Source organism: Entelurus aequoreus, linkage group LG21 (assembly GCF_033978785.1).
Source record: "Entelurus aequoreus isolate RoL-2023_Sb linkage group LG21, RoL_Eaeq_v1.1, whole genome shotgun sequence".
NCBI lineage: Eukaryota > Metazoa > Chordata > Actinopteri > Syngnathiformes > Syngnathidae > Entelurus > Entelurus aequoreus.
The window spans coordinates 26,709,412-26,735,270 of NC_084751.1; the positions used below are offsets into that span (position 1 = coordinate 26,709,412).

General features: G+C 36.9%; 1 protein-coding gene and 1 long non-coding RNA gene across 3 annotated transcripts in view; one reads left to right on the forward strand and one right to left on the reverse strand.

Annotated features, from left to right (window-relative positions):
* LOC133638559 (uncharacterized) overlaps window positions 1-25,859 on the reverse strand; it is a 66,171-nt gene that overhangs the window by 33,931 nt on the left and 6,381 nt on the right. Inside the window, exon 4 of one of the 2 annotated variants that reach the window (XR_009823645.1) lies at window positions 22,283-23,541. The exons of the other annotated variant lie outside the window; for it this stretch is intronic. This is a non-coding gene — a long non-coding RNA (uncharacterized LOC133638559). Of the gene's footprint in view, window positions 1-22,282; window positions 23,542-25,859 lie in introns of those variants that run through there. 2 annotated transcript variants of the gene reach the window in all.
* On the forward strand, window positions 2,292-21,219 carry cplx4a (complexin 4a). Its single transcript, XM_062031300.1, has 3 exons — window positions 2,292-2,613; window positions 6,786-6,873; window positions 20,789-21,219. The coding sequence occupies exons 1-3, from the start codon at window positions 2,450-2,452 to the stop codon at window positions 21,014-21,016; spliced, it is 480 nt and encodes a 159-aa protein (XP_061887284.1). The 5' UTR covers window positions 2,292-2,449; the 3' UTR covers window positions 21,017-21,219.

Consider the following 25,859-nt stretch of genomic DNA (forward strand, 5'->3'; position numbering starts at 1 on the left):
TTTACACAACGTGCCAACTTCACTAGTTTTGGGTTTTGTAGAAACTCAAATCCTAACTTGATACCTCGACCCTAATTTGACGCCCTAGCTGGAAAACCGCATCTAACCTTAAACTTTATTTGGAATCCCTAACTTTATACCTTTTTTCATATAAATAATTTATTTTGAACACAACAGACTGAAAATACGACAATTCAAACAAAATGTCGTAATCCAAAAAAAAAAAAAATTAAAATACATTTAAAAAAAAAAATTGTATGTGTCCAAAAAGAAGCAGGAAGATACAAAAGCTTCTAGTGTCCCACCCCATCACTGAGATATGATGATCTGATTCATAATCAAATACTACAAGACATAATCACTTGACAGTGACAGGTATGCTCCTTCCCTCGCTCACCTGTCAATAGGGTTGTATTAGTATAGTACAGCGATACTAATGAATCATATTCGGTACTACACCGCCTCTGAAAAGTACCGGTCCCACGCCCCCGTCGTCGTCACGTCATGACATTGCTGGTTTACTAGCAGACAAGCATGTTCGGCAGTGCACAATCACAGAGTACTTACAAGCAGACACAGTGTGTAGACAGAAAAGGGAGAACGGACGCATTTTGGTCTAAAAACTAAAGATAAAGGTGAAGTTATAACACTGAAACGCCCTCAGGAAGAGGTGCTTTAAGACATGGCTAGCTAGCTAGCGGCTAACGTCCATCTGCAGTCTGCAGTGTTTTAGCTACTTCTAAATCACTAATCCTCGCCTCCATGGCGACAAATAAAGTAAGTTTCTTACAAGTATCATCCCTGCAGGACGAGGAATAGCTAAACATGTTTCACTACACACCGTAGCTCCCCGGCGTCACAATGTAAACAAACGCCATTGGTGGATCTACACCTGACATCCACTGTAATGATACCAAGTACAATAGCGTATCTAGTCGATACTACTATGAATACGTCAATATTTTTTGGCATCACATCTTCTTTCGTTTATTTAAAATTAGAGATGTCCGATAATGGCTTTTTTGCCGATATCCGATATTCCAATATTGTCCAACTCTTAATTACCGATTCCGATATCAACCAATACCAATATATACGGTTGTGGAATTAACACATTATTATGCCTAATTTTGTTGTGATGCCCCGCTGGATGCATTAAACAATGTAACAAGGTTTTCCAAAATAAATCAACTCAAGTTATGGAAAAAATGCCAACATGGCACCGTCATATTTATTATTGAAGTCACAAAGTGCATTATTTTTTTTAACATGCCTCAAAACAGCAGCTTGGAATTTGGGACATGCTCTCCCTGAGAGAGCATGAGGAGGTTGAGGTGGGCGGGGTTGAGATGGGGGGTGCGATAGGGGGTCTTTATTGTAGCGTCCTGGAAGAGTTAGTGCTGCAAGGGGTTCTGGGTATTTGTTCTGTTGTGTTTATGTTGTGTTACGGTGCGGATGTTCTCCCGAAATGTGTTTGTCATTCTTGTTTGGTGTGGGTTCACAGCGTGGCGCATATTTGTAACAGTGTTAAAGTTGTTTATACGGCTACCCTCACTGTGACCTGTATGGCTGTTGACCAATTCTGCCTTGCATTCACTTGTGTGTGTGTGAAAAATAATATAATGAATTTTCTACAACTTGTCCTTAATAATTTTGACAAAATAATACAATGATAAATGACACAATATGTTACTGCATATGTCAGCAGCTAAATTAGGAGCCTTTGTTTGCTTTGTTACTAATAAAAGACAAGTTGTCTTGTATGTTCACTATTTTATTTAAGGAAAAACTTGCAATAAGAAACATACGTTTAATGTACCCTAAGATTTTTGGGTAAAATAAAGCCAATAATGCAGTTTTTTGTGGTCCGCTTTATTTAGAAAAGTACCAAAAAGTATCGAAATACATTTTGGTACCGGGACAACACTACCTGTCAATCATCTTCTCCCCCTAAAGAAGAGCACGGCATGCAGTATGGCGGCAGTGGGATAAAAAAGACCGTAATCCCGCTTCTCTCGCCACTCCCTCTCTGCAGTGCAAGATGCACGTCCTCTGCTAACACAAACAAGCAACCGGTGCGCGGGCACGGCAGTCCATCTTTAAACGTGTTTGCTGCTTGGGGGCCCCAAAAATAAAAGGGTGCACACGTCAATAAAAGCAATGCAACGCTCCTAAAGGTCTGCCCGATTCAAAAATAGGAAACAGGCCATCTGTCTCTTAGTATAGTGGAGCTCGGGGATTAAATCCAGATTATGGTTGAAGCACACAACGCGGTGTGTACGTGTGTGTGTGTGTGTGTGTGTGTTGCTTGTCATCAGTGTGTCCTTGACTGCATAGACCAGCAGCAGGTTAGCTAGAGAGCTACAAAGCGCCGGATTGGACCAGCTAAAAGGGAACGCAGCAAAAAGCGTACGAATCGACCTAACCTAACGCGCTCCAAAAAGTGGCCATGGCTTTCTTGATCAAGAGCATGATCGGGAACCCGCTGTCGGGAATTGGCCTCGGCGGCGGAGGCGACAAGGAGGAGGAGGCCACCCCCACGGACCCGGCCAAGGCGGCGGGGATGACACGGGAGGAGTACGAGGAGTACCAGAAACAGGTGGTGGAGGAGAAGTAAGTAAACATGGACGCTCCTCCATGTTGGATTCGCACAGGTTGACCTCCGGTATTGACCTTGGTGGTTGTTGCTTTTCTGATGGACTCTTCCTCCTCACATCGATTTGTATAAATGTCTTTTTTTTTTTTAAATCTTGAACAGGATGTCCAATATAGCAGCCTGATCATTTTTTGCAGATTCTGCATTGGCAAAGTGCGGACATCAATAATCTGTCCCTTAATCTGTGTTTGTATTCGTTTACTTTCCTGCAATCATGGATGATTTTTCCAAACAGATCCAAACAGGAAAAAAAGTCAATTTGGAGATTTTAAATTGTGCATTTGCACCAAAAATAACATGAACAGTCAAGCAGATTAAGCACACCTGCAAAACATATTCAAAGTATTCAGCCAATTGTCATGTGCGCATCTAGAAATTGAAAAGGAAAACATGAAGTATTGCATCATTTAAAAAAAAAAAATTGCTAACAAAAAATGACGTGTTCGTGAGGAGGCAGAGGGGATTTTGCAGCATGGAGCCTGAATTACGTAACAAGATTTATCCGCCTCTCTTTAAAATGCTTCACGTGCATTTTTTTATGCATTCATGTTCACTACATTACACACAATTCAACTAATCAATAAGAACAGTAGGATATATGTCAAAAACATGACAGTTCTAATAATATACTAAATACAGTAGGAAGGGGATTTATAGGGCCCCATTCGTCCTGGTTTACCTGACATATGAAACATGACAAATTAGGGGGAGTGCACTGTCCACTTTTGAAATGTGTTTTGTGGCAATTCCAAGTTTGACCACAGCGCCAGTTGCTATGTAGAGTGGCGCTTTCCATCATTTTCAACAGAATGCATGGCAAAATTATTAGCCCCCCCCCCCCCCCCTCTTCCTCTCACGCAAGATCCACCCAGGAATGGTGTTGTGTGAATCCTTTCCCGACTGTAACATATCAAGAAACACAGCCAGTGTGTTAAAAATAAATCGGGTTGTGTTGCCGTGATTTCAAATGTGCTCCTCCCTAGTCGGGTCTGATAATCCCAATCCAGGGAGAAAGTACTCACCTCGAAGAAAGAAGCATACCCATCAAACCTGGGATCACATGACTTAAAGACTACTTTTTAACCATGTCAAATACTTTTTAATTTTTTTTTTTTTGCAGTAGAAAATTAATGCATGGATTTGTTGTTTTGCTACTTTGGAATATCATCATTATTTTTTTAGGTTTAATTATAAATTTATAATTATAAACAAATATGACATAATAACTAGAAGAGGCAATTCCTGAAGGAGTTGCGTGTGAATGCTCCAATGCTGAAGTTGAAGTGAAATGCTGACAGAATGTAGCATGAATGTAAAAAATAGTTTGAATGTTGAAGAGTTTGAATTTCCAGGAAAACCGGAATTTGTTTTGGGATTTAGGAAAGTGTTAGTTTGAATTTCCAGGATGAATGCAATATGTTTTGATGTTGGAATGGTTTTGAATAGGTTGAAAAATGTGGGAATGGTGGAAGTTTGAAAAATGGACAATTCATTTTGAATGGGGAAAATGTCCCTTAAAAACTGGGAATTCTAGGAAATCCAGGATTTTTTTTTTTTTTTAGAATTGTTGAAGGAGAGCACATAATTCCTGAACAGGCTGAATATTTTGAAATTGAAACTGTTTAAATTAGATGACAAATTTAGGAGTTGAGGAATTTTGACAAATGTCACATTCAATTCAATGGGAATTTCGAGAAAATTTGAGAATTCCGGGAAAAGAGAGAATTTTTTTCAAAATGGTAAAAAAAAAACTTGAATGTTCTGAATAGTTGGTGTTGGAATTTTTCAAAACGTTCGAGTAAAATTTTTAATTGATGAATGGTATTACGGAATTCCTAGAATTTCGGGAAAACCGGGAATTTTTCCAGTTCAAAAAGCAACTTTGTTTTTTGTCCTGATTAAGAGGAATGTTTTGTCGATAGAACGGTTGAAGTGAGTTGAAAAATGTGGGAAGAGTAGTTGACAGAAAAAAGGATGAAAATAGGGGTTTGGAAAACTGGGAATTTTGGGAATGTCCAGGATGAGTAGAATATGTTGAAGGTGGAATGGTTTGAATCGGTTGAAAAATGTGGAAATGGTGGAATTTTGAAAAATGGCCAAATTCATTTTGACTGGGAAAAATGTCCCGGAAAACCTGGAATTCTGGGAAATCTGGGGATTTTTGGAATTTGTCAAGGGAAATCCCGTGATTCCCGAATAGGCTGAACAGTTTGAAGTTGGAACGGTTTGAATCGGTTGAAAAATGTGGAAGGTAGAGCGCGCCAAAATCTGGAGAAGAAGAAGAAGAAGAAGAAGAAAAACCGTATGTGTGAATGCTTTGGAGCATACACACAATGAAATATATCATAATAATAACAATTATATAATGATAACAAAATACATTTATTTAAAAATCGTACAAACCTTTTTGCAATCATTGAAATTGAATTGAAGGTGCAATCAAAACAAAGCAAAAAAAAAATGTCAGAAATGTTTTTAAAATGAATATATGTTGTTTTAAAAAATTGAAGATATGTACTTCTCATTGGAGAACAACAAAGTGCTGATGTAACCCAGGCGTCTTTGATGTTTGCGGCTTCACTCTCGCAGACTTTTTGTTTTTTTCTTAGCATATAATTGTCCTAAATGAAACATTTTAAGTATTAAACTGGCTAAAGGAGCTAAAAATATCAATACTACAGTATTATTGGCCACCAAATGAGACCACACTAATCAGAGTGTGTTGTTCAGTATCATGGCCCCTGATTGGCTCAGACTCAGCAGCATTACAATATAGGATTAGAAGAGTGTAAAGGTGACTAAAGGCTGTTGTTTTATGAGGGATCTCATAATGGGAAGACATGTATTTAGAAGTCAGTAAACATGTTTTTTTAAGCTATGTATGTATTTGATTTATGATGCGGAAATACATTAACCACAGATCCACCTAACAGTGATAAACAATATTTACTGTATACTGTAATGACACAGTCCAGACTTTTTGTAAAAACATTTCTGTGACGTACAATACTGCACTGCAAAAACTGAAATCCAAGTAAGATTAAATATCTCAAATAAGGGTGATATTTGCGTTTTTTCTGTCTGATAAGATAATTCTTCTCACTAAGCAGATTTTATGTTAGAGTGTTTTACTTGTTTTAAGGGTTTTGGTCCTAAATGATCTCAGTAAGATATTACAGCTTGTTGCTGAGATTTGATGACCTATATTGAGTAAAACATGCTTGAAACTAGAATATCAACTGTTGCAAAGCTGTGTCATCAACACTCACAAGTATAAAACTATTTGTTTAAAGTAATAATTTCTTATTTCAAGCATGAAAAAAAAAAATCATGATTTTGACACAATTGTGTCTCATAATCAAAACAGATGACAGCCAAATGGACTTTGCTGTTTTATTTTCAATGAAACAATAGAACATACGTCCTCCTATAGTAGTACAGTTGGCACAGTACAGTAAACTGACAGTTAATATTTAAACATTTAACATTTGACATTTCAAACAATTTTGAACAGAAATAGTTCATGCACATTCAGGTAAATTCTTCAAAATTACAATTAAAAGAATTTTGTCCTTTGGCCGGGCTGTATATATGCACACTAATTGACTGAAAGAGCACGCACTTGGCGCAATTATGTCATGTTGTCGATGGAAAAATGCATTTTTTAGACCATATGATTTGCCTGAGCGGTTATGAGACCCAGAGAGTAACAAGCGATTGCCTTGTTGCCTTTCCATTAAGAACAATAAATTCGTTTTTAGTATAAGTTTGCTGGTTTCAAGAAATGTAATGCCGAGCGCATATCATTATGTCAAGATAATGGCACTGGCATTTACTTAATTTAAGAATATTTTTCTACATATTGAGCAAAAAGTGCTCTACCAAGAAAAGTGCACTTGTTATTAGTGAGAATATACTTATTGTAAAGTATTTTGGAGTTCATTGAGATTAGCTAATTTGACTTGTTTTGGAGAGTCTTGACAAGCTGAATTTTCTTGTTCTATTGGCAGATAATTTTGCTTAGTTCAAATAAAACACCCCTAATTTTTGTATTTTCTTTTCTTGTTTTTGAACACTGACTTTTTGCAATGTGCACAGTGATTTATTTTTGATCATATTTTGTGTTCAGGATGGAGAGGGATGCGGATTTCTTGCACAAGAAAGCCGAGAGGGCGACGCTGAGGGTGTGCCTGAGGGAAAAGTACAGGCTGCCTAAGGTAAACACGCTCCGTTATCCGTAGTTCACACGATCCTAAAACCAGGACTACAGTAACGGTTCGTTTTGTAGAAAAGGGTGGGGATTCTTAAAAAAGGATGAAAGTACAAAAACACATGCGCCTTTATTTTGAAACTGAGCACCCACTTCCCGTTTATCTATTTATTTGTTAGTATTACGGATTGAACACAGGAAGTGACCATACAAAATGTGTTAGGAATTATATGAACCAGAAAAATGGTGTTATTGAATAAGCTCTGCTTCTTCCTACTCCTTTTTCGAACGTGTTCTAATGAGAAGCTGGAAATATGTCAAGCACCAAATTGTAACTATGCATGGTCGAAATAAATTAATACCATAACCACAACTTCCACATCACATTTTTCATCATAAAAGCAGATTAGATTTGTGCAATATTGCCATTTTTTTTGCAATATTGCCGTCTATTATACTATCATCCAAACTTTTATTTATTTTAAAACAGTGTGGTTTAATTAAGTAATTATTTGGCGTACCACTAGATGAAGCCCACGTACCACAGTTTGAGAATCACTGGTCTTGTGTTACTATAATTAATTTGCATAATTATTCACAATATATGTTTTTAGAATTAGGATTGATATATATATATATATATATATATATATATATATATATATATATATATATATATATATATATATATATATATATATATATATATATATATATATATATATATATAATGAATTAATTTGCATAATTATTCACAATATATGTTTTTAGAATTAGGATTGACATATATATATATATATATATATATATATATATATATATATATATATATACATATATATATATATATATATATATATATATATACATATATAATGAAATATTATGAATAATAATTATAATGCGGTTTTATTTTGTTAAATACAGTACAAAGAGTATGGGTTGTAACATAGCAAAGATGAAATAATACAAAAAAATTAAAATAAAATAAAAAAATAGAAAAATATAGCAAGGGTTTTCAAAGTGTGGTAAATAAAGCTAAGCCTCTATAGGAAAATAAAACAGTGTGGTTTAATTAAGTAATTATTTGGCGTACCACTAGATGAAGCCCGCGTACCACAGTTTGAGAATCACTGGTCTTGTGTTACTATAATTAATTTGCATAATTATTCACAATATATGATTTTAGAATTAGGATTGACATATATATATATATATATATATATATATATATATATATATATATATATATATATATATAAAATTAAATATTATAAATAATAATTATAATGCGGTTTTATTTTGTTAAATACAGTACAAAGAGTATGGGTTGTAACATAGCAAAGATGAAATAATACAAAAAAATTAAAATAAAATAAAAAAATAGAAAAATATAGCAAGGGTTTTCAAAGTGTGGTAAATAAAGCTAAGCCTCTATAGGAAAATAAAACAGTGTGGTTTAATTAAGTAATTATTTGGCGAACCACTAGATGAAGCCCGCGTACCACAGTTTGAGAATCACTGGTCTTGTGTTACTATAATTAATTTGCATAATTATTCACAATATATGTTTTTAGAATTAGGATTGACATATATATATATATATATAAAATTAAATATTATGAATAATAATTACAATGCGGTTTTATTTTGTTAAATACAGTACAAAGAGTATGGGTTGTAACATAGCAAAGATGAAATAATACAAAAAAATTAAAATAAAATAAAAAAATAGAAAAATTTAGCAAGGGTTTTCAAAGTGTGGTAAATAAAGCTAAGCCTCTATAGGAAAATAAAACAGTGTGGTTTAATTAAGTAATTATTTGGCGTACCACTAGATGAAGCCCGCGTACCACAGTTTGAGAATCACTGGTCTTGTGTTACTATAATTAATTTGCATAATTATTCACAATATATGTTTTTAGAATTAGGATTGACATATATATATATATATATATATATATATATATATATATATATATATATATATATATATATATATATATATATATATATATATATATATATATAAAATTAAATATTATAAATAATAATTATAATGCGGTTTTATTTTGTTAAATACAGTACAAAGAGTATGGGTTGTAACATAGCAAAGATGAAATAATACAAAAAAATTAAAATAAAATAAAAAAATAGAAAAATATAGCAAGGGTTTTCAAAGTGTGGTAAATAAAGCTAAGCCTCTATAGGAAAATAAAACAGTGTGGTTTAATTAAGTAATTATTTGGCGAACCACTAGATGAAGCCCGCGTACCACAGTTTGAGAATCACTGGTCTTGTGTTACTATAATCAATTTGCATAATTATTCACAATATATGTTTTTAGAATTAGGATTGACATATATATATATATATATATATATATATATATATATATATATATATATATATATATATATATATATATATATATATATATATATATATATATATATATATATATATATATATATATATATATATATATATATATATATATATATATTTATATATATAATGAAATATTATGAATAACCCGTGCAACATGTAGTTTATTGTATCGGAGAGCTTCTCGCTGATTCCAAGAGGTGGTGCACAGTGCGTCACCAGATTAGACAGGAAACTGTTGACCCATGTGACCCACAAGGAGTCTTATCAAGCCAAAAATCCACTGAGCAGGTGTCCTGGGATCACTTGAGCGTGTGACCACACAGCTTCTACTTCACTGCATAGCGTTTTGTTTTTGTGTGGAGGAAAAAAAGGGACTATTAAAGAACACTTAGTAGCCATGGAAGGAGCACAAAAGGTATGTTGGCCTTTGAATCCTATCAATGCGTCCTGTTTGTCCTGCTTGTAATGAAGCATTCCAGTTTAGGACAAAAGGTTGTTTTTTATTTTTTTTATTAAAATGTGTGTTTTTATTTCATGTTTAGCGGCCTTGGTTGTTGAGGGTGACAGTGCCGCGATTGTGTGAATCAACAATGGCCGTCTCTGCTTTGCAAGCACACCGCGTGTATAAATACAATTATCCTGCTCCAATCAGGTTTGCATTGTATGCCAAGCCACAAAGGCTAACGAGGTGACATTTTTTTTGAATAGATTCGCACCATTGGAACAAAAGCAGGCTTGGAAGCGATAAAATATTCCCGCAGAATAACCGCGTGGAAACAGGAAGTTGCCGTTCTCTCTAATGGCATTAGGGTCTCGTGCTAAGTTATATTTAGACCGCGGCTGCTGATAATCTGGCTGGTTGAACGTTACAGCACCCGTCCGAGAAGCCCACGCACGCGGCTATTTGACCATGACATCGAAAGTATACGGAGGATAGAACAACAAGAGGTGAAGAGGTCAAATCATCCGGCCTATTTAAAGTTAAAGTTAAAGTACCAATGATAGTCACACACACACTAGGTGTGGCGAAATTACTCTCTGCATTTGACCCATCACCCTTGATCACCCCCTGGGAGGTGAGGGGAGCAGTGAGCAGCAGCGGTGGCCGCCCCGGGGAATCATTTTTGGTGATTTAACCCCCAATTCCAACCCTTGATGCTGAGTGCCAAGAAGGGAGGTAATGGCTCCCATTTTTATAGTCTTTGGTATGACCCGGCCGGGTTTTGAACTCACGACCTACCGATCTCAGGGCGGACACCCTATATTTGTTGTCTTACTTTGTTTGTAGAGCGCATTGAACTGTAGGCACACCAGAGGCTAATTTCCATCTGTAGTTCCTAAATAGTTAGATAAGAGATCTCAGACCTGAACCTAAATAAGGCTCATGCTGTAATCTATAGCCGGATTCACATATTCTAGTTCTCGGGACGCAGTTCTAGGAACTACCACACTCGAGTTTAGTTATAGGAACTACCCTTCCTCATAGGGACTTTTCCTTTTCACGTTCGCACATGGCTGGGATGCTGGGGACTCGGGTTGTACGGTATACCGGTATTAGTATAGTACCGCGATACTAATTAATCATTTTCGGTATGATACCGTCTCTGGAACGTACCGGTCCCACACCCTGCCCCCTGCGCACCCGCGTCGAAGTCACGTCATGACATTGCTGGTTTACAAGCAAATGAGCATGTTCGGCAGCGCACAATCACAGAGTACTTACAAACAGAAACAGTGTGTAGACAGAAAAGGGTGAACTAAAAACTAAAGATAAAGGTGAAGCTATAACACTGAAACACCCTCAGGAAGAGGTGCTTTAAGACATGACTAGCTAGCTAGCGGCTAACGTCCATCCGCAGTCTGCAGTGTTTTAGCTACTTCTAAATCACTAATCCTTGTCTCCATGGCGACAAATAAAGTATGTTTCTTACAAGGATCATCCCTGCAGGACGAGGAATAGCTAAACATGCTTCACTACACACCGTAGCTCACCGGTGTCAAAATGTAAACAAACGCCATTGGTGCATCTACACCTAACATCCACTGTAATGATACCAAGTACAGGCACGTATCTAGTCGATACTACTATGATTACGTCGATATTTTTTGGCATCACAACATCTTATTTCGTTTTTTTTTTAATGTATATTATGTTTATAAACTCAGGAAATACGTCCCTGGACACATGAGGACTTTGAATATGACCAATGTGTGATCCTGTAACTACTTGGTATCGGATTGATACCCAAATTTGTGGTATCATCCAAAACTAATGTAAAGTGTCAAACAACAGAAGACTAAGTGATTATTACATTTTAACAGAAGTGTAGATAGAACATGTTAAAAGAGAAAGTAAGCAGATATTAACAGTAAATGAACAAGTAGATTAATAATTCATTTTCTACCACTTGTCCTTAATAATGTTGATAAAATAATAGAATGGAAAATGACACAATATGTTACTACATATGTCAGCAGACTGATTAGGAGCCTTTGTTTGCTTACTTACTACTAAAAGACAAGTAGTCTTGTATGTTCATTATTTTATTTAAGGACTTAACTGCAATAATAAACATATATTTAATGTACCCTAAGATTTTTTGTTAAAATAATGCCAATAATGCAATTTCTTTTGTGGTCCGCTTTATATAGAAATGTACCAAAAAGTACTGAAAAGTACCGAAATAATTTTAGTACCGGTACCGGTACCAAAATATTGGTACCGTTGGTAAGAAACATGTGTGACGCATATCCGCCTGCGACCCTGTGACGTATTACTTTAGCGCCTCACCCACCACTGCAAAACAACGAACAACCAGCCCGCGAAAAGTGAACAGAGAAACAACACAAGCAAGAATGCAGACCTCGGAGGCTACCCTACCCGCTGAATCTCCCCTGTGGAATAAGCGGCAAGGAGAGCTTTGACCTCCTCGTCGGTCCGTTTATCGCTGGCTGTGTCCATTTTCCCTGTCGCTGTTGCGATCTCGTAAACAACTCTGTGGGACTTTTTAAAAATGTCTGTGTTGTGATTAGGAAAAACGTCAGTTCAACCAATCGCCAAACACCTACGTATTTTAGTTCCTATAGTCGAGGTTTCTGTGGTTTATCCGTTACACAGTGCTCAATACCGGGGTCGAGCGGAATATACGTTAGGTCAGGAAAAAACACAGAGGCTATATCATCCCTACAAGCCTGTTTCGCAGGTTTCCGAGCAGGGAAACCTGCGAAACAGGCTTGTAGGGATGATATAGCCTCTGTGTTTTTTCCTGACCTAACGTATATTTTAGTTCCTATGGGACTCAGTCTAGACCAGGGGTGTCAAACTCGTTTTCATTGAGGGCCACATCACAGTTATGGTTGCCCTCAGAGGGCCGCTTTTAACAATGAGTAATATATGAATATACATGTATATATATATAATACATTAACAATATCTTTTTTTACATAAGCTGTAAAAAAGATATTTAAATTGTACTTTTGAAACTGGCAGTCAGTCACCAGAATTTTACAGTAAAAGCAGTGGGTTTATTACAGCATATAAAAAAATTGAATAAATGGAATGGAATGGAAAAACGATACCACTGTTTTAGCGGTAAAATTCAAGCAACGGAGCTGCCAGATTTGTTTTGTTTTTTTACGTAAAAATCTTGTTGTTTCAATGTTTTTTTTGCTTGCTTTTTAATGTTTTAGTGTCTTACTGTATATGAAAAAAAAACAGCTCCAAAGTTGATTTTACGGTAAAAAACTCAGTTGGCGGAATTTAACCGTAAAATCATAAGTCAAGCAGATATTTAAGTACAGTATTTATCTTTATTTTAACAAAAAATATTTTTGGAGTACATGATAATATAATATTTTGATTTTGATTATATTGAATTTGAAAAGATATGCAATTGCATGCAGTACATCATTTTTAATGTCAAAAGAGAAAGAACAAATATATTTAGAAAGAAAAGATTTAGCATTTTATTAACGCATATTACCGTATTTTTCGGACTATAAGTCACAGTTTTTTTCATAGTTTGGCCGGGGGTGCGACTTATACTCAGGAGCGACTTATGTGTGAAATTATTAACACATTACCGTAAAATATAAAATAATATTATTTAGCTCATTCACGTAAGAGACTAGACGTATAGGATTTCATGGGATTTAGCGACTAGGAGTGACAGATTGTTTGGTAAACGTATAAATAAATAAATGATAAATGGGTTATACTTGTATAGCGCTTTTCTACCTTCAAGGTACTCAAAGCGCTTTGACAGTATTTCCACATTCACCCATTCACACACACATTCACACACTGATGGCGGGAACTGCCATGCAAGGCGCTAACCAGCAGCCATCAGGGGCAAGGGTGAAGTGTCTTGCCCAAGGACACAACGGACGTGACTAGGATGGTAGAAGGTGGGGATTGAACCCCAGTAACCAGCAACCCTCCGATTGCTGGCACGGCCACTCTACCAACTTCGCCACGCATAACATGTTCTATATGTTATAGTTATTTGAATGACTCTTACCATAATATGTTACGTTAACATACCAGGCACGTTCTCAGTTGGTTATTTATGCGTCATATAACGTACACTTATTCAGCCTGTTGTTCACTATTCTTTATTTATTTTAAATTGCCTTTCAAATGTATATTCTTGGTGTTGGGTTTTATCAAATAAATTTCCCCAAAAAATGCGACTTATACTCCAGTGCGACTTACTGTATATAGGTTTTTTTCCTTCTTTATTATGCATTTTCAACAGGTGCGACTTATACTCCGGAGCGATTTATACTCCGAAAAATACGGTATTTCCAGGCTTTCGCGGGCCACATATAATACTGTGGCGGGCCAGATTTGGCCCCCGGACCTTGAGTTTGACACCTGTGGTTTAGACCCTGCCTCAGAGTAGGAGCTAAAATGGTTATAGGATCTGAGGGCTGTAGTTCCCGTATGTCAGAACACGACGAAAAACGGCCTGGGGACTAAAAAGGTTATAGGAACGCCAAAAAGTCCCTACAGTCGGAAAACGACTTATGTCGTTTTTGTATAGTCCTGCAAACAGAACATCCCAAAAGTAACCCTAAAATATTAACCTCCTTAGCAGGACTAAGCCACACTGTATCCACACTGAATCACCCCAGAATCTAATAATTGGCTCTCATCTCATTTCTGAAATTTCCTGAAAGGATCATTAAAACCATAACTATGTCGGAAGGAAATAAACCAAGAGAACCCTCTTATCAGTCATCCACTCTCTTTGTCTCTGCGGGTGGTGGCGGGACCAAGTTGAGGCTCAAAATGTAAATGTAAGGTAACGTAGTAGATTTGGATCACCCCCAAAATCCAATCAACTGTTTCTTATCACACTTTCTGAAAGGTTCATCAAAATCTGCCCATAAGGTTTTGCGTTACTTAACTGACAGACAAGCTCCATTGATCACATAACCTTTTGACGGAGGTAATAGAGTCAAAGACAATAATGTCGAGGCACTTTTATCCACATAAGCAGGGCCGGGGGGGATGTTGAAGGCGTCCCCCAAACCTCAACAACCCCCCACCCCCACCGCCACCGCCACTAAACTCAACACCCACGACGAAAACACACTTTGAAAATAAAAAATCATGATTTCACTCAACAGAATAGCAATATTGCAAAAATATCAAAACTTTTAAAAATAAGTCCGTTCTTTAATAAATCTGCACGAGTGTAACAGCAGCCAGTCAACTGCTGGCGACCCGGGAGATGTCTATGTTTTAGCTCAATGGTAGAACACTGGTCTCTCACACAGGTGATGTGGATTCGAGTAGGAAGTAAAAAATAAAACAACGCAAGAGAGAGAGAGTACACAAATCACCAGATGAAGCTGAGATATTTGTGATTGACAGCTATGAACCACCAATCATTGCAATCCGCCATCAAAATCAGGGGCCCCTGGGCTTCACCCCAGGTAAGCCCGTGCATTAAGGCGGCCTTGCATATAAGCACCAAAATTAAGTATGTTATTGTCCCATGCTCCACCATTAAACACATTTCAAAAAAATGTACCAATACTTTTTGCATACTTCCTAAATTTCACAATTTTTTTTAAAATTTCAAAACGTGATTCACGAAAAATATTGGAAATTAAAAAAACAGTCTTTAAAACAATTATTTTCCCCATGTTACAAAAAAAATGGTTCAATAGTATTTAGGTTTAATGCTGACAAAAACATATTTAAGGAAGTAATTGTAATGGCACTCAGGATAAACAATTTTCTGCTGAATTGTAGACCTTCATAAGTAGAAACCTTCTGCAGACCACTAGATATAACCATTGAAATAGATATATTATTTTTCCAATAAATAAAGGAAAATATTGAAAATGTTGACAAAAGTTCAATAAAATGATGGGTGGGTCAGCACTTTTTTCTCCCCGAAATCATACAAAATGCACTGTGGTGAGTTTTTTCTTGGTCCATTCCACATGCATCCACAACGTTTTGTGAAAATCCTTTTAGTAATAATCCTGCTAACAAAAAAAAGTACAGTATTGGCCTGGTTCGTGTAGGTACCTACTCAAAAATTAAACAATTGAAATTTAGTCTGGCACTGAATAATAGAAAAAGTGCGATATTAAATCTAATCCATTATTATTATTATTATTGATTGTACATAAAGGCCTTGTTCACACTGTAGGTCAATTCCGATTTTTTTTTGCCCAAATGTGATCTATGTCGGATTTTTTCATGTCAGTGTGAACAGAGCTATTCCAAACTTTTCATATGCGACCCGGGCCTCTTGGAAATCGGATATATATGCGGACTCAATGTGAACGTTACTGCGCTCAGGTCGGATTCATCTGACCACGACGTCATCAAAAAGCGATAAGCGTCACAATTATTCACGAAAAATAGACGGTTACAAAATAATTAGTTGATAACAGAGTAGAAAACAGGTGAAAATAATATGTTTTTGGAACTCACGTGAAAGTTCCATCACTCCTGTCTCTGACTGATCGCCCACAGACAAGCAGACATCAAGCAGACATCAAGCAGACATCGTAATAAAATATCCTATAAAAACTGTGAGAGCCAAAATACTTGTCCTCGTTCTTCTTAATCTTCTACGCGCAATAATTTGGTTCAGGAAATGTTGACTTTGATTGCAGAACATCCTTGAAATTGCCACAAACGCGCCATTACTGAGACCTACTAGTGTGGAAGCCATGTTTACTTTTCGTAAACATTGCAGTGCGTGCGACATCATGACGTCACGTCCGCATGCGGGTCAGACTGCATTCACATTAGAAATCGCAATTTTGTGGTAATGTGAAAGGCCACTAGAAAAATCCGAAATTGGACATCCGACCTTGCAGTGTGAACGTAGCCTTAGATACATATGTACTGTAGGTAAAATAAAGGAACAATCGTAAATGTTGCAATGTTTAGAAAAAAACTAAACAAAAGACATACCGTTTTTTGGAACTTGCCAAATCTGTTTCATTTTGCCAGTAGGATTCATGTTTGAAAGAACATTTTAAACGGTAAAACTTAATTTTGTCAGCATGCAATGAAAACATGACCTCCTTGGGGGAGGTAACGGCACGACTTACAGTAATATGAGTACTTATTAGGGATGGGTACCGTTCCCATTTGAACCAATACGATACCAATTCCCGGTACCTGGGAATCAATACCGGTATCAATTTTTGGTACTTTTGTGTATGCTAAAAATATGAGTTCAAATCAAATCAAACTTAGTGGCAAACACAAAATGCTGCACACACACAAACAAATAAATACAAAAATAAAGAGGAGCAAAAAAAACACATGTGATTGTTTTTGACAATAAAATCTAATTTTTATTGCAACATTTAAAAATGAGCTGATTATGACAACTGCTGTCCAGTTGTTGTATCTGCTTTTCTCGTGTTTTCTCTCGTTTTCTTTTTTTTTTTTCTTTTTTTTTTTATTGACATCCAGCATCAGACATTCCTATCCATTACATCATATTCACATACATCTTATATCTGTTGTCTGCCCTAAATGTCCAAATGTTTTTTGTGTATATCCCAACCATACCACCCACCACCACCACCCCCCCCCCCCGAAAAGAAAGTAACAGCAAAAAAACAACAACAACAAAGTAATATCTACAAATACAACAATTGAATAAACAAAAAATAAATGATAATACATTAATAATAATCAGAAATAAAATAATTAAAAAATATATAAACAGATACATATATGTATACATACATACATACCTGTACACATATAGAGAGTAATTTTTCTTTTTTTTTTTAACAGTACAATCACTAATTCGAAAAATTAAAGTCAGGTTTATGGGGCGTGACATAATTGACCCAGGTTTCCCAGTATGAAGTAAATTTTTCCAATTTATAATTAATAAAGGCAGTTATCTTCTCCATTTTATATATGTCCATTGTGATTTCCATCCATTGCTTCAAAGTTGGGCTATCCTGGGATATCCATTTCCTAGTAATGGTCTTTTCCAGGCCACCAGTAGGATATTCATTAAGTGTTTATCTTTCTTCAGCCAGTCCTGAGGTACATGTCCAAAAAACAAAGTTTTACTTTCAAGGGGTATTTCACGTTTGAAAATATCCTGTAGAGCTTGGTGTATCTCTTTCCAATAGTCCTTTATGATGGAGCAGTCCCAGAAAACATGGTGGTGGTTTGCATTTGAATTCCCACAATTTCTCCAGCAGGCAGGGGAGTTGTTATCATAGTGAGACTTCTGAGAAGGTGTAATAAAAAATCTGATCAAACTTTTCCAGCCAAACTCCCTCCACTTGGGTGAGCTGGTACAAGTCCATTGATATTTCCATATTATTGTCCATTCTTCCTCAGATATAGTTATCCCTCCTTCCTTCTCCCATTTTATTTTAATACATGAAGTTGAATATGATTTCATATTCAACAGACCCTTATACAAGCATGAAATACTTCTATCAATAGTTTCTGAATTGTAGGCTTTTGTAAACAATTCAATCAAACATATACTCGTCTTTGTGACACTTTTCACCTTCATATTAACAAAATGTCGCAACTGCAAATATCGATAGAAGTCTTGGTTTTCTAATATATATGTCCTTTTAATTGTTTCAAAATTATGCATTTTTTCATCTTTCATTACACTACATAAAGCTGTTATACCCTTAGATATCCAGTCCTTAAATCTTGAGTCTAATTTATTAGGTGTAAACTCTGTGTCATAGGCACACCATTTAAGAACTGCAATATCACTCTCGAGTTTGTATTCCTTTATAATAATTTTCCACACTTTAAGGGTCCATTTCACCCATGGGTTATCAGTGTTATTTATGTGGGTCTGTAAATTGCTATCCGCCAGGATTGCTTGTATGGGGATGGAGGGCATTTCTTCTTCAATAATTTTCCATTGAGCAATGTATGACGGGTTGCACCAGCATATCACTGCTCTCATCTGGGCTGCAAAACAATAATCTCGGAGGCAAGGTAAACCCCATCCTCCCTTTTGTTTGACCAATTGTAAAGTTTTGAGACGAACTCTTGGCCTTTTACTTTGCCATATATACCTTGATAGCGTTTTGTCCCATTCATTGAATTGGTTTTGGTTAATCTCTATTGGCAGGGTTTGAAATAGGTACAGCAATCTTGGCAGTACATTCATTTTGATGGAATCAATTCTAGAACTAAGGCTAAAAAAAGGAATTAAGTTCCATCTTGCTATGTCATCTTTTATTTTTTTATGTATGGGTAGATAATTGTATTCTGATAATTTTGTTAGATCTTTTGGCAAATTAATGCCCAGGTATTTAAAAGACTCTGTTTGCCATATCAAAGGGTAACTACTTCTGATTTCCCCTGGTGGGTTATAATTATATGAGAGTAGATGGGTTTTACCTATATTGATTTTATATCCTGATAGTTGACCATACAGTTCAAATGATTGCATTAATTTAGGGAGCGTGTATGTTGGGTGTCCGATGTAGACCAAAATGTCATCCGCGTAGCAGGCCAATTTATACTCTCTTCCTTTAATCATGATTCCCTTAATATCTTCATTTTGTTTTCTCTCGTTTTCACACAGTGACCCACACCTCCCGCCAACTGAACAGTTTTTTCCCCTCGGCAATCAGGCACATGAACAATAACAAGATCTGATAGCTCAGTTGCAGTTCTTTTTATTACCTATTCTGTGTTGTATGTGTTTTACGTTGCACGATTGCACCAAGAAAAATTCCTAGTTTGTGAACCCGTTCTCAAACAATGGCAATAAAAACTATTCTGATTCTGATACTGACTTTCATCACATGTCTGAGTCTCAAGTACAGTTGCAAGTCCAAGACGTCAGTATTGTATAGTTCATGGTATGTTGATTATTTCAGTCTTTGCTGTCTCATCTTCTGTTGCACCCTACAAAGTGGTAATACTGTAGGTATTGTAACTATTATGCACCAGCTGTTTGATAATAATGTGCATCTTAATTTGGAGGTGTCCGAAGCACCATGTATAAACACTAATGCTAATCAATCAATCAAAAGTAGCAAGTTAATAGCGAAGCTATTGCATATTAGTAGAGATGTCCGATAATGGCTTTTTTGCCGGTATCCGATATTTCGATATTGTCCAACGCTTAATTACCGATTCCGATATCAACCGATACCGATATATACAGTCGTGGAATTAACACATTATTATGCCTAATTTTGGTGGGGCAGGGGTGTATATTGTAGCGTCCCGGAAGAGTTAGTGCTGCAAGGGGTTCTGGGTATTTGTGTTTATGTTGTGTTACGGTGCGGATGTTCTCCTGAAATGTGTTTGTCATTCTTGTTTGGAGTTGGGTTCACAGCGTGGCGCATATTTGTAACAGTGTTAAAGTTGTTTATACGGTCACCCTCAGTGTGACCAGTATGGCTGTTGACCAAGTATGCGTTGCATTCACTTGTGTGTGTGAAAAAGCTGTAGATATTATGTGATTGGGCCGGCACGCAAAGGCAGTGCCTTTGAGGTTTATTGGCGCTCTGTACTTCTCCCTACATCCGTGTACCACTCCGTACAGCTGCGTTTTAAAAAGTCATAAATTGTACTTTTTGAAACCGATACCGATAATTTTCGATATTACATCTTAAAGCATTTATCGGCCGATATTATCGGCAGTCCGATATTATCGCAGTCCGATATTATCAGACATCTCTACATGTTAGCATCAAGCTACCGCATTTTTGGAAATGTGGAGCCTTATTTCACTTACGTTGGAGCGTTTTTGAGTCATTTTCTTTGTTGGCATTAAAAATTGCAAAATTACCTAGAGGTTGTTTGGCGGAGTCAGCTCTCAGTGCTGCTGGAGTGATTGCCAAGACAAAAGAAAGTCGGCAAACTGGTGTGACGTCACGCGCAAGCTAGGTAGGGATTGCATGGCACTGTTGGATTCTGCACCTGCGGGATTCAGTTGGTGCTAAAAAGTACCAGATGTGGTTCTCATCCATGGTACATGTGAATACTCTAATGGATTCTGAGCGTTTTTTTGGTCCTTTTCCCCTTACAGAGCGAGCAGGACGAGAACATGATCGAGATGGCCGGCGACGACGTGGACGTGCCCGATGACCTGCTCAAGATGGTGGACGAGGACGCCACGGAGGAGGAGGGCAAGGACTCCCTCATGGGCCAGATTCAGAACTTGCAGAACATGGACATGGACCAACTGAAGGAGAAGGCGTCGGCCACCGTCACCGAGCTCAAGACCAAAGCCGAGGAGAAGTGCGCTGTAATGTGAGGCGGCGACCAGGAAGAGGACGAAGACCTGTGATGCTTTGGAGTCGAACTACGGTGCAATGCGAAAGCCACCATTAGATTTGTTGTTTTAGCAACGCTTTTTGTTTGTTTCATTAACAGCCTACTCCCTGCTTCATGGGGGATGACAAAATAATACCATTAACCACACAAATGGCGAAAATAAATGTATGTATTTGCACTTTATTCCAGATTCTCACCAGTTTCTTTTTTAGCCCAGTCGCCAACCCGCTTTAAAGTTGTTTTTGTGTGTTTTAGCGTAATCCTGTGTGTGTCTTACTTTTAATGTTACTATGGTAACATAGCCGCTGAGATCAACAAAACAACAAAACTAGTGGTGGTTTAGAGTTTTGCACACAACTGCATGTTGATTTAAGCATTAAAAATGCTTGCATATAATCGTTTTAACATGATTGTGACCATGTTCCCTGTTCATTTATTAATTACCATAAACACTTTGAAAATAAATAAATGAATATGTCTATATATACGTGTGTATATATATATATATATACGTTAGGTCAGAAAAAACACAGAGGCTATATCATCCTTACAAGCCTGTTTCGCAGGTTTTCCTGCTCGTCAGGGGATTAAACCTGTGAAACAGGCTTGTAGGGATGATATAGCCTCTGTGTTTTTTCTGACCTAACGTATATTCCGCTCTACCCCGGTATTGAGCACTGTATAACGGATAAACCACAGAAACCTTGACTATATATATATATATATATATATATATATATATATATATATATATATATATATATATATATATATATATATATATATATATATATATATATATATATATGGTAACACTTTAGTATGGGGAACATATTCTAATTAACAAAGACTTAATTTAGAGTTATTTGGACACTAGGGGAAGATATAAGGGTTAGGGTTAGGGTTACTAATAAGCAATCATTCTGAGGTTATTGAGGGAAGACTCTGAGTTAATGGCTTACTGCTTGTATAATAAGGCCATGCAGAATAAGGCATTAATAAGTACTTAATAATGACTAATTAAGAGTCAATATGTTACTAATGTGCATGTTAATAAGCAACTAATTAATGGTGAATATGTTCCCCATACTAAAGTTACCATATATATATATATATATATATATATATATATATATATATATATATATATATATATATATATATATATATATATATATATATATATATATATATATATAAAATAATAATTAATCAATAAAGTAAACTGGAAAAAAAGCCATATTTACATCCCTTATGTTCAGAAAATTATTTCATTGATACATATTGATACAATTAGTCTCCTTAAAAGGTGTTGTTTACAGTCCAATATGTCAAGATCTTACAGTATGAAATAATTACAGTACACATATATTTTTTTTGAGTGTTTTGAGTCTCGACTTCCCTTCTGGTGGTTCTAGTAGATTTCTTTTGTATGTATGTTGTGTTGGAGTTCATTATAGGACGTTTATAGAGGTGGTTTCTGTTTGTCGACGCAAAGCAGGCGCTTGTTCCAACCCTCACATGCTGATTCGCAGGGATTGCACAAGGTGAAATCAAGAAGCACTGTACATAAAAGCGTGAGACTTGTTAAAATAAAAATGTGTATTATGTACTAGTTTGTGTCTCAATGGATGGACGCCATGTTTTTTGGTTGTTTTTTTGCATAAATCCATCAAAGCTGGATTCAACACTGCACACGATCGCATTTCAAATCCTCAATTGGATTTTTAAACACACGCACGCGGGTGCGAGCCATTAAAGACTATCAAACAAGTGTGATTAATCCAGGCAACTGGGTGGGGAAGGAAGGAAGAAACAGGTCTTAATTTAATTGGGCATTATCCAAACACTTGGCAATGAAGGGGCGGGGGTGTGATTAAGGCCTGGGGATCTGGGGTCTGAGCTGCTCAACACGGCCGACAGTTAAAAGAGTTTTGCAAGGGCCCAAGTTTGAGCGGCTGTGGATTTGCAGACAGAAGATTAACATCTAATAGGATCACACAAGCCCCTCCCACTATCTCTCTACATGCGTCAGTTTGACTGCTGGTTGCCGTTATGTTTGCTAAATGTGTGACCTGTCAACCTCATGTCACTGCGTAAGAGTACAAAACAATCCCAAATGCTTTTTGGGAACAGTTCAGGGAAGCCCTTTTCTGTTCCCAAGTGCACAAAGCGAGGTGCATGAATTAAGTTTGGATGAGTTCCACATGGAAGAACACTTACTGGGCGAACTCGACACCCTGAATCTTTCCAGCTTTGGAACAGTTTGGCAAAGGCTCTTTTCCCTTTCCCATTACACAAGGTGAGTGTCAGGAACTCGTATGGCGGTAGTAGGCGTGACACCAGGATGCAGAGACAGGAATAACGAGGTTTATTGCAATGTTTTTCAACCATCCATCCATCCATTTTCTACCGCTTGTCCCTTTTGGGGTCGCGGGGGGTCGTTGGAGCCTATCTCAGCTGCATTCAGGCGGAAGGCGGGGTACACCCTGGACATGTCGCCACCTCATCGTAGGGCCAACACAGATAGACAGACAACACACCTAATTGGTCCCATCATATTTTTTTGCAAATCAATAATTAGAATCTGCAAATATAGTGCCGTTGTCGAGTGTCTGTGCTGTATACACTGTTTTCTTTTATTAGTAGATTGCATAGTACAGTACACATTCCGTACAATTGACCACTAAATGGTAACACCCGAATAAGTTTTTCAACTTGTTTAAGTCGGGGTCCACGTTAATCAATTCATGGTAAACCCGAAGGCTCAAAATAATGAACTAGAATAAGTAGTGTAAACTTAAAAAGTTGTTAAAAGTTGTACTTATTTAAAAATGTTGAGTGTGAGTAACATTTTCCTTCGTTTTAAGTTTATTCAAGTTGTTATTTTTAATTCAATCCATCAATGTTTACTTATATAGCCCTAAATCACGAGTGTCTCAAAGGGTTGCACAAGCCACAACGACATCCTCGGCTCGGATCCCACAATTAATATTAACTTGTTTGCAGATTATGTAACTGCGACTTAAATAAATTAACTCACAGTTACTAAAAACGCAGTGGATTAAATATAATTTTGTCTTATTTGGAAAGAACAAATCATTAAACCGAATCAAGAATAAATTAAGAATGAATCAATCGCATTATAGATTTGTATTGTTATTATACTGTGTGTGTATGTCTATATGAATTATTACATGCACATGTGCGCGCACACACAAACACACACACACACACACACACACACACACACACACACACACACACACACACACACACACACACACACACACACACACACACAGAGGAAGTGCTTTTATTTTGTAGCATTTTCGTGCACTTCCACTTCAGGCAGCAGACACGAGGAGGAACATTTTTGAGTTGGCTTAATTGGTGAGTTTAATTCAATTATAATTTAAAAGTACATTTAACATAAACTCCAAATATTTATGATCTGATATACTCAAAAAATATATATATATATTGCCTCACAACCAAAAAATATATATATATATATTGCCTCACAACCAAAAATGAACAAAACGGAAAGGAAAAGGCAATGAAGCATAGGGATGGCTATGCAAAACGAAAGTAAAACTGAACTGGCTACAAAGTAAACAAAAACAGAATGCTGGACGACAGCAAAGACTTACAGCATGTGGAGCAGAGATGGCGTCCACAAAGTACATCTGTACATGACATGACAATCAACAATGTCCCCGCAAAAAAGCAAAGCATCCGCACAACTGAAATAGTCTTGTTTGCCGATAGAAAGCAGGTCAGGCAAAGGAAGCACTCAAAGGAAGGCGTGAAGCTGCTACAGGAAAACACCAACAAAAACAGGAAGAGCCTCCGTATTTTCTTTATTCAAAAAATGTGCCTTGGTTCAGAAAAGGTTGAAAAACACTGGTTTAATGAACAAAAACACCCAAAGGCACACGCTGCGTGGCTCAGATGATAGAGCGGCTGGCCAGAAACATGAGGGTTCCTGGTTTTAATCCAGCTTCCGCCATCCTAGTCACTGCCATTGTGCCCTTGGGCAAGACACTTCACCCACTTTGATCCTCGTGCCACCCACTATGAATGTAGCTTCAATTCAATTCAATTAGTGACCATAGACAAACAAGCCAGTGTTGCAAGAAAGGCGACAATGACGGATAAACTCTCTTGATTAGTGATCAGAGGCAGGTGAGTCCCTTGATCACTAATCAAGAGCAGATGTGGGGAAACAGCACTGAAGTGGTGAAGTCACTGCCAGACATAAACAAAACTGGAAGTGGAACAAAAATACGAGCGCTCGCCAGGAAGAAACACAGAACCCAAGAAAACAACACCCATCCATCCATCCATTTTCTACCGCTTGTCCCTTTCGGGGGTCGCGGGTGGTGCTGGAGCCTATCTCAGCTGCATTCGGGCGGAAGGCGGGGTACACCCTGGACAAGTCGCCACCTCATCGCAGGGAAAACAACACAACAACTGAAAAAATGTCATACAGATCATGATAGTGAGGTTCCTAGAAGCATGTCATTACCTCTGAATCATAATTATACAGAGTGACAGAAATAATTGGAAACAAACGCCTAAGTTGCGATTCTGATCCGATTCAAATTTTTCAAGAATCGTTTTTGAAAAACACATTATTTAGACTGTCTTTGCTCGCTGCATATATATGTCAGCAAGCAAGAGGAGCTTCTGTCGAAAAGGTTTTACTAGAATTTATAGACCAAATAACATGTTGCAAAAATCGTGTTGTTGAAAATCGATTTTGAATCGAATCGTCACCCCAAAATTTGGCATCAAATCGAATCGTGAGTCGTAGGATT

Excerpts from the sequence above, each read along its gene's own strand:
- cplx4a (XM_062031300.1), top strand. The coding sequence starts at position 2,450 with ATGGCTTTCTTGATCAAGAGCATGATCGGGAACCCGCTGTCGGGAATT. Across the intron at positions 2,614-6,785 it reads AAACAGGTGGTGGAGGAGAA|GATGGAGAGGGATGCGGATT; the intron begins GTAAGTAAACAT and ends TTTTGTGTTCAG. Across the intron at positions 6,874-20,788 it reads AAAAGTACAGGCTGCCTAAG|AGCGAGCAGGACGAGAACAT; the intron begins GTAAACACGCTC and ends TTCCCCTTACAG.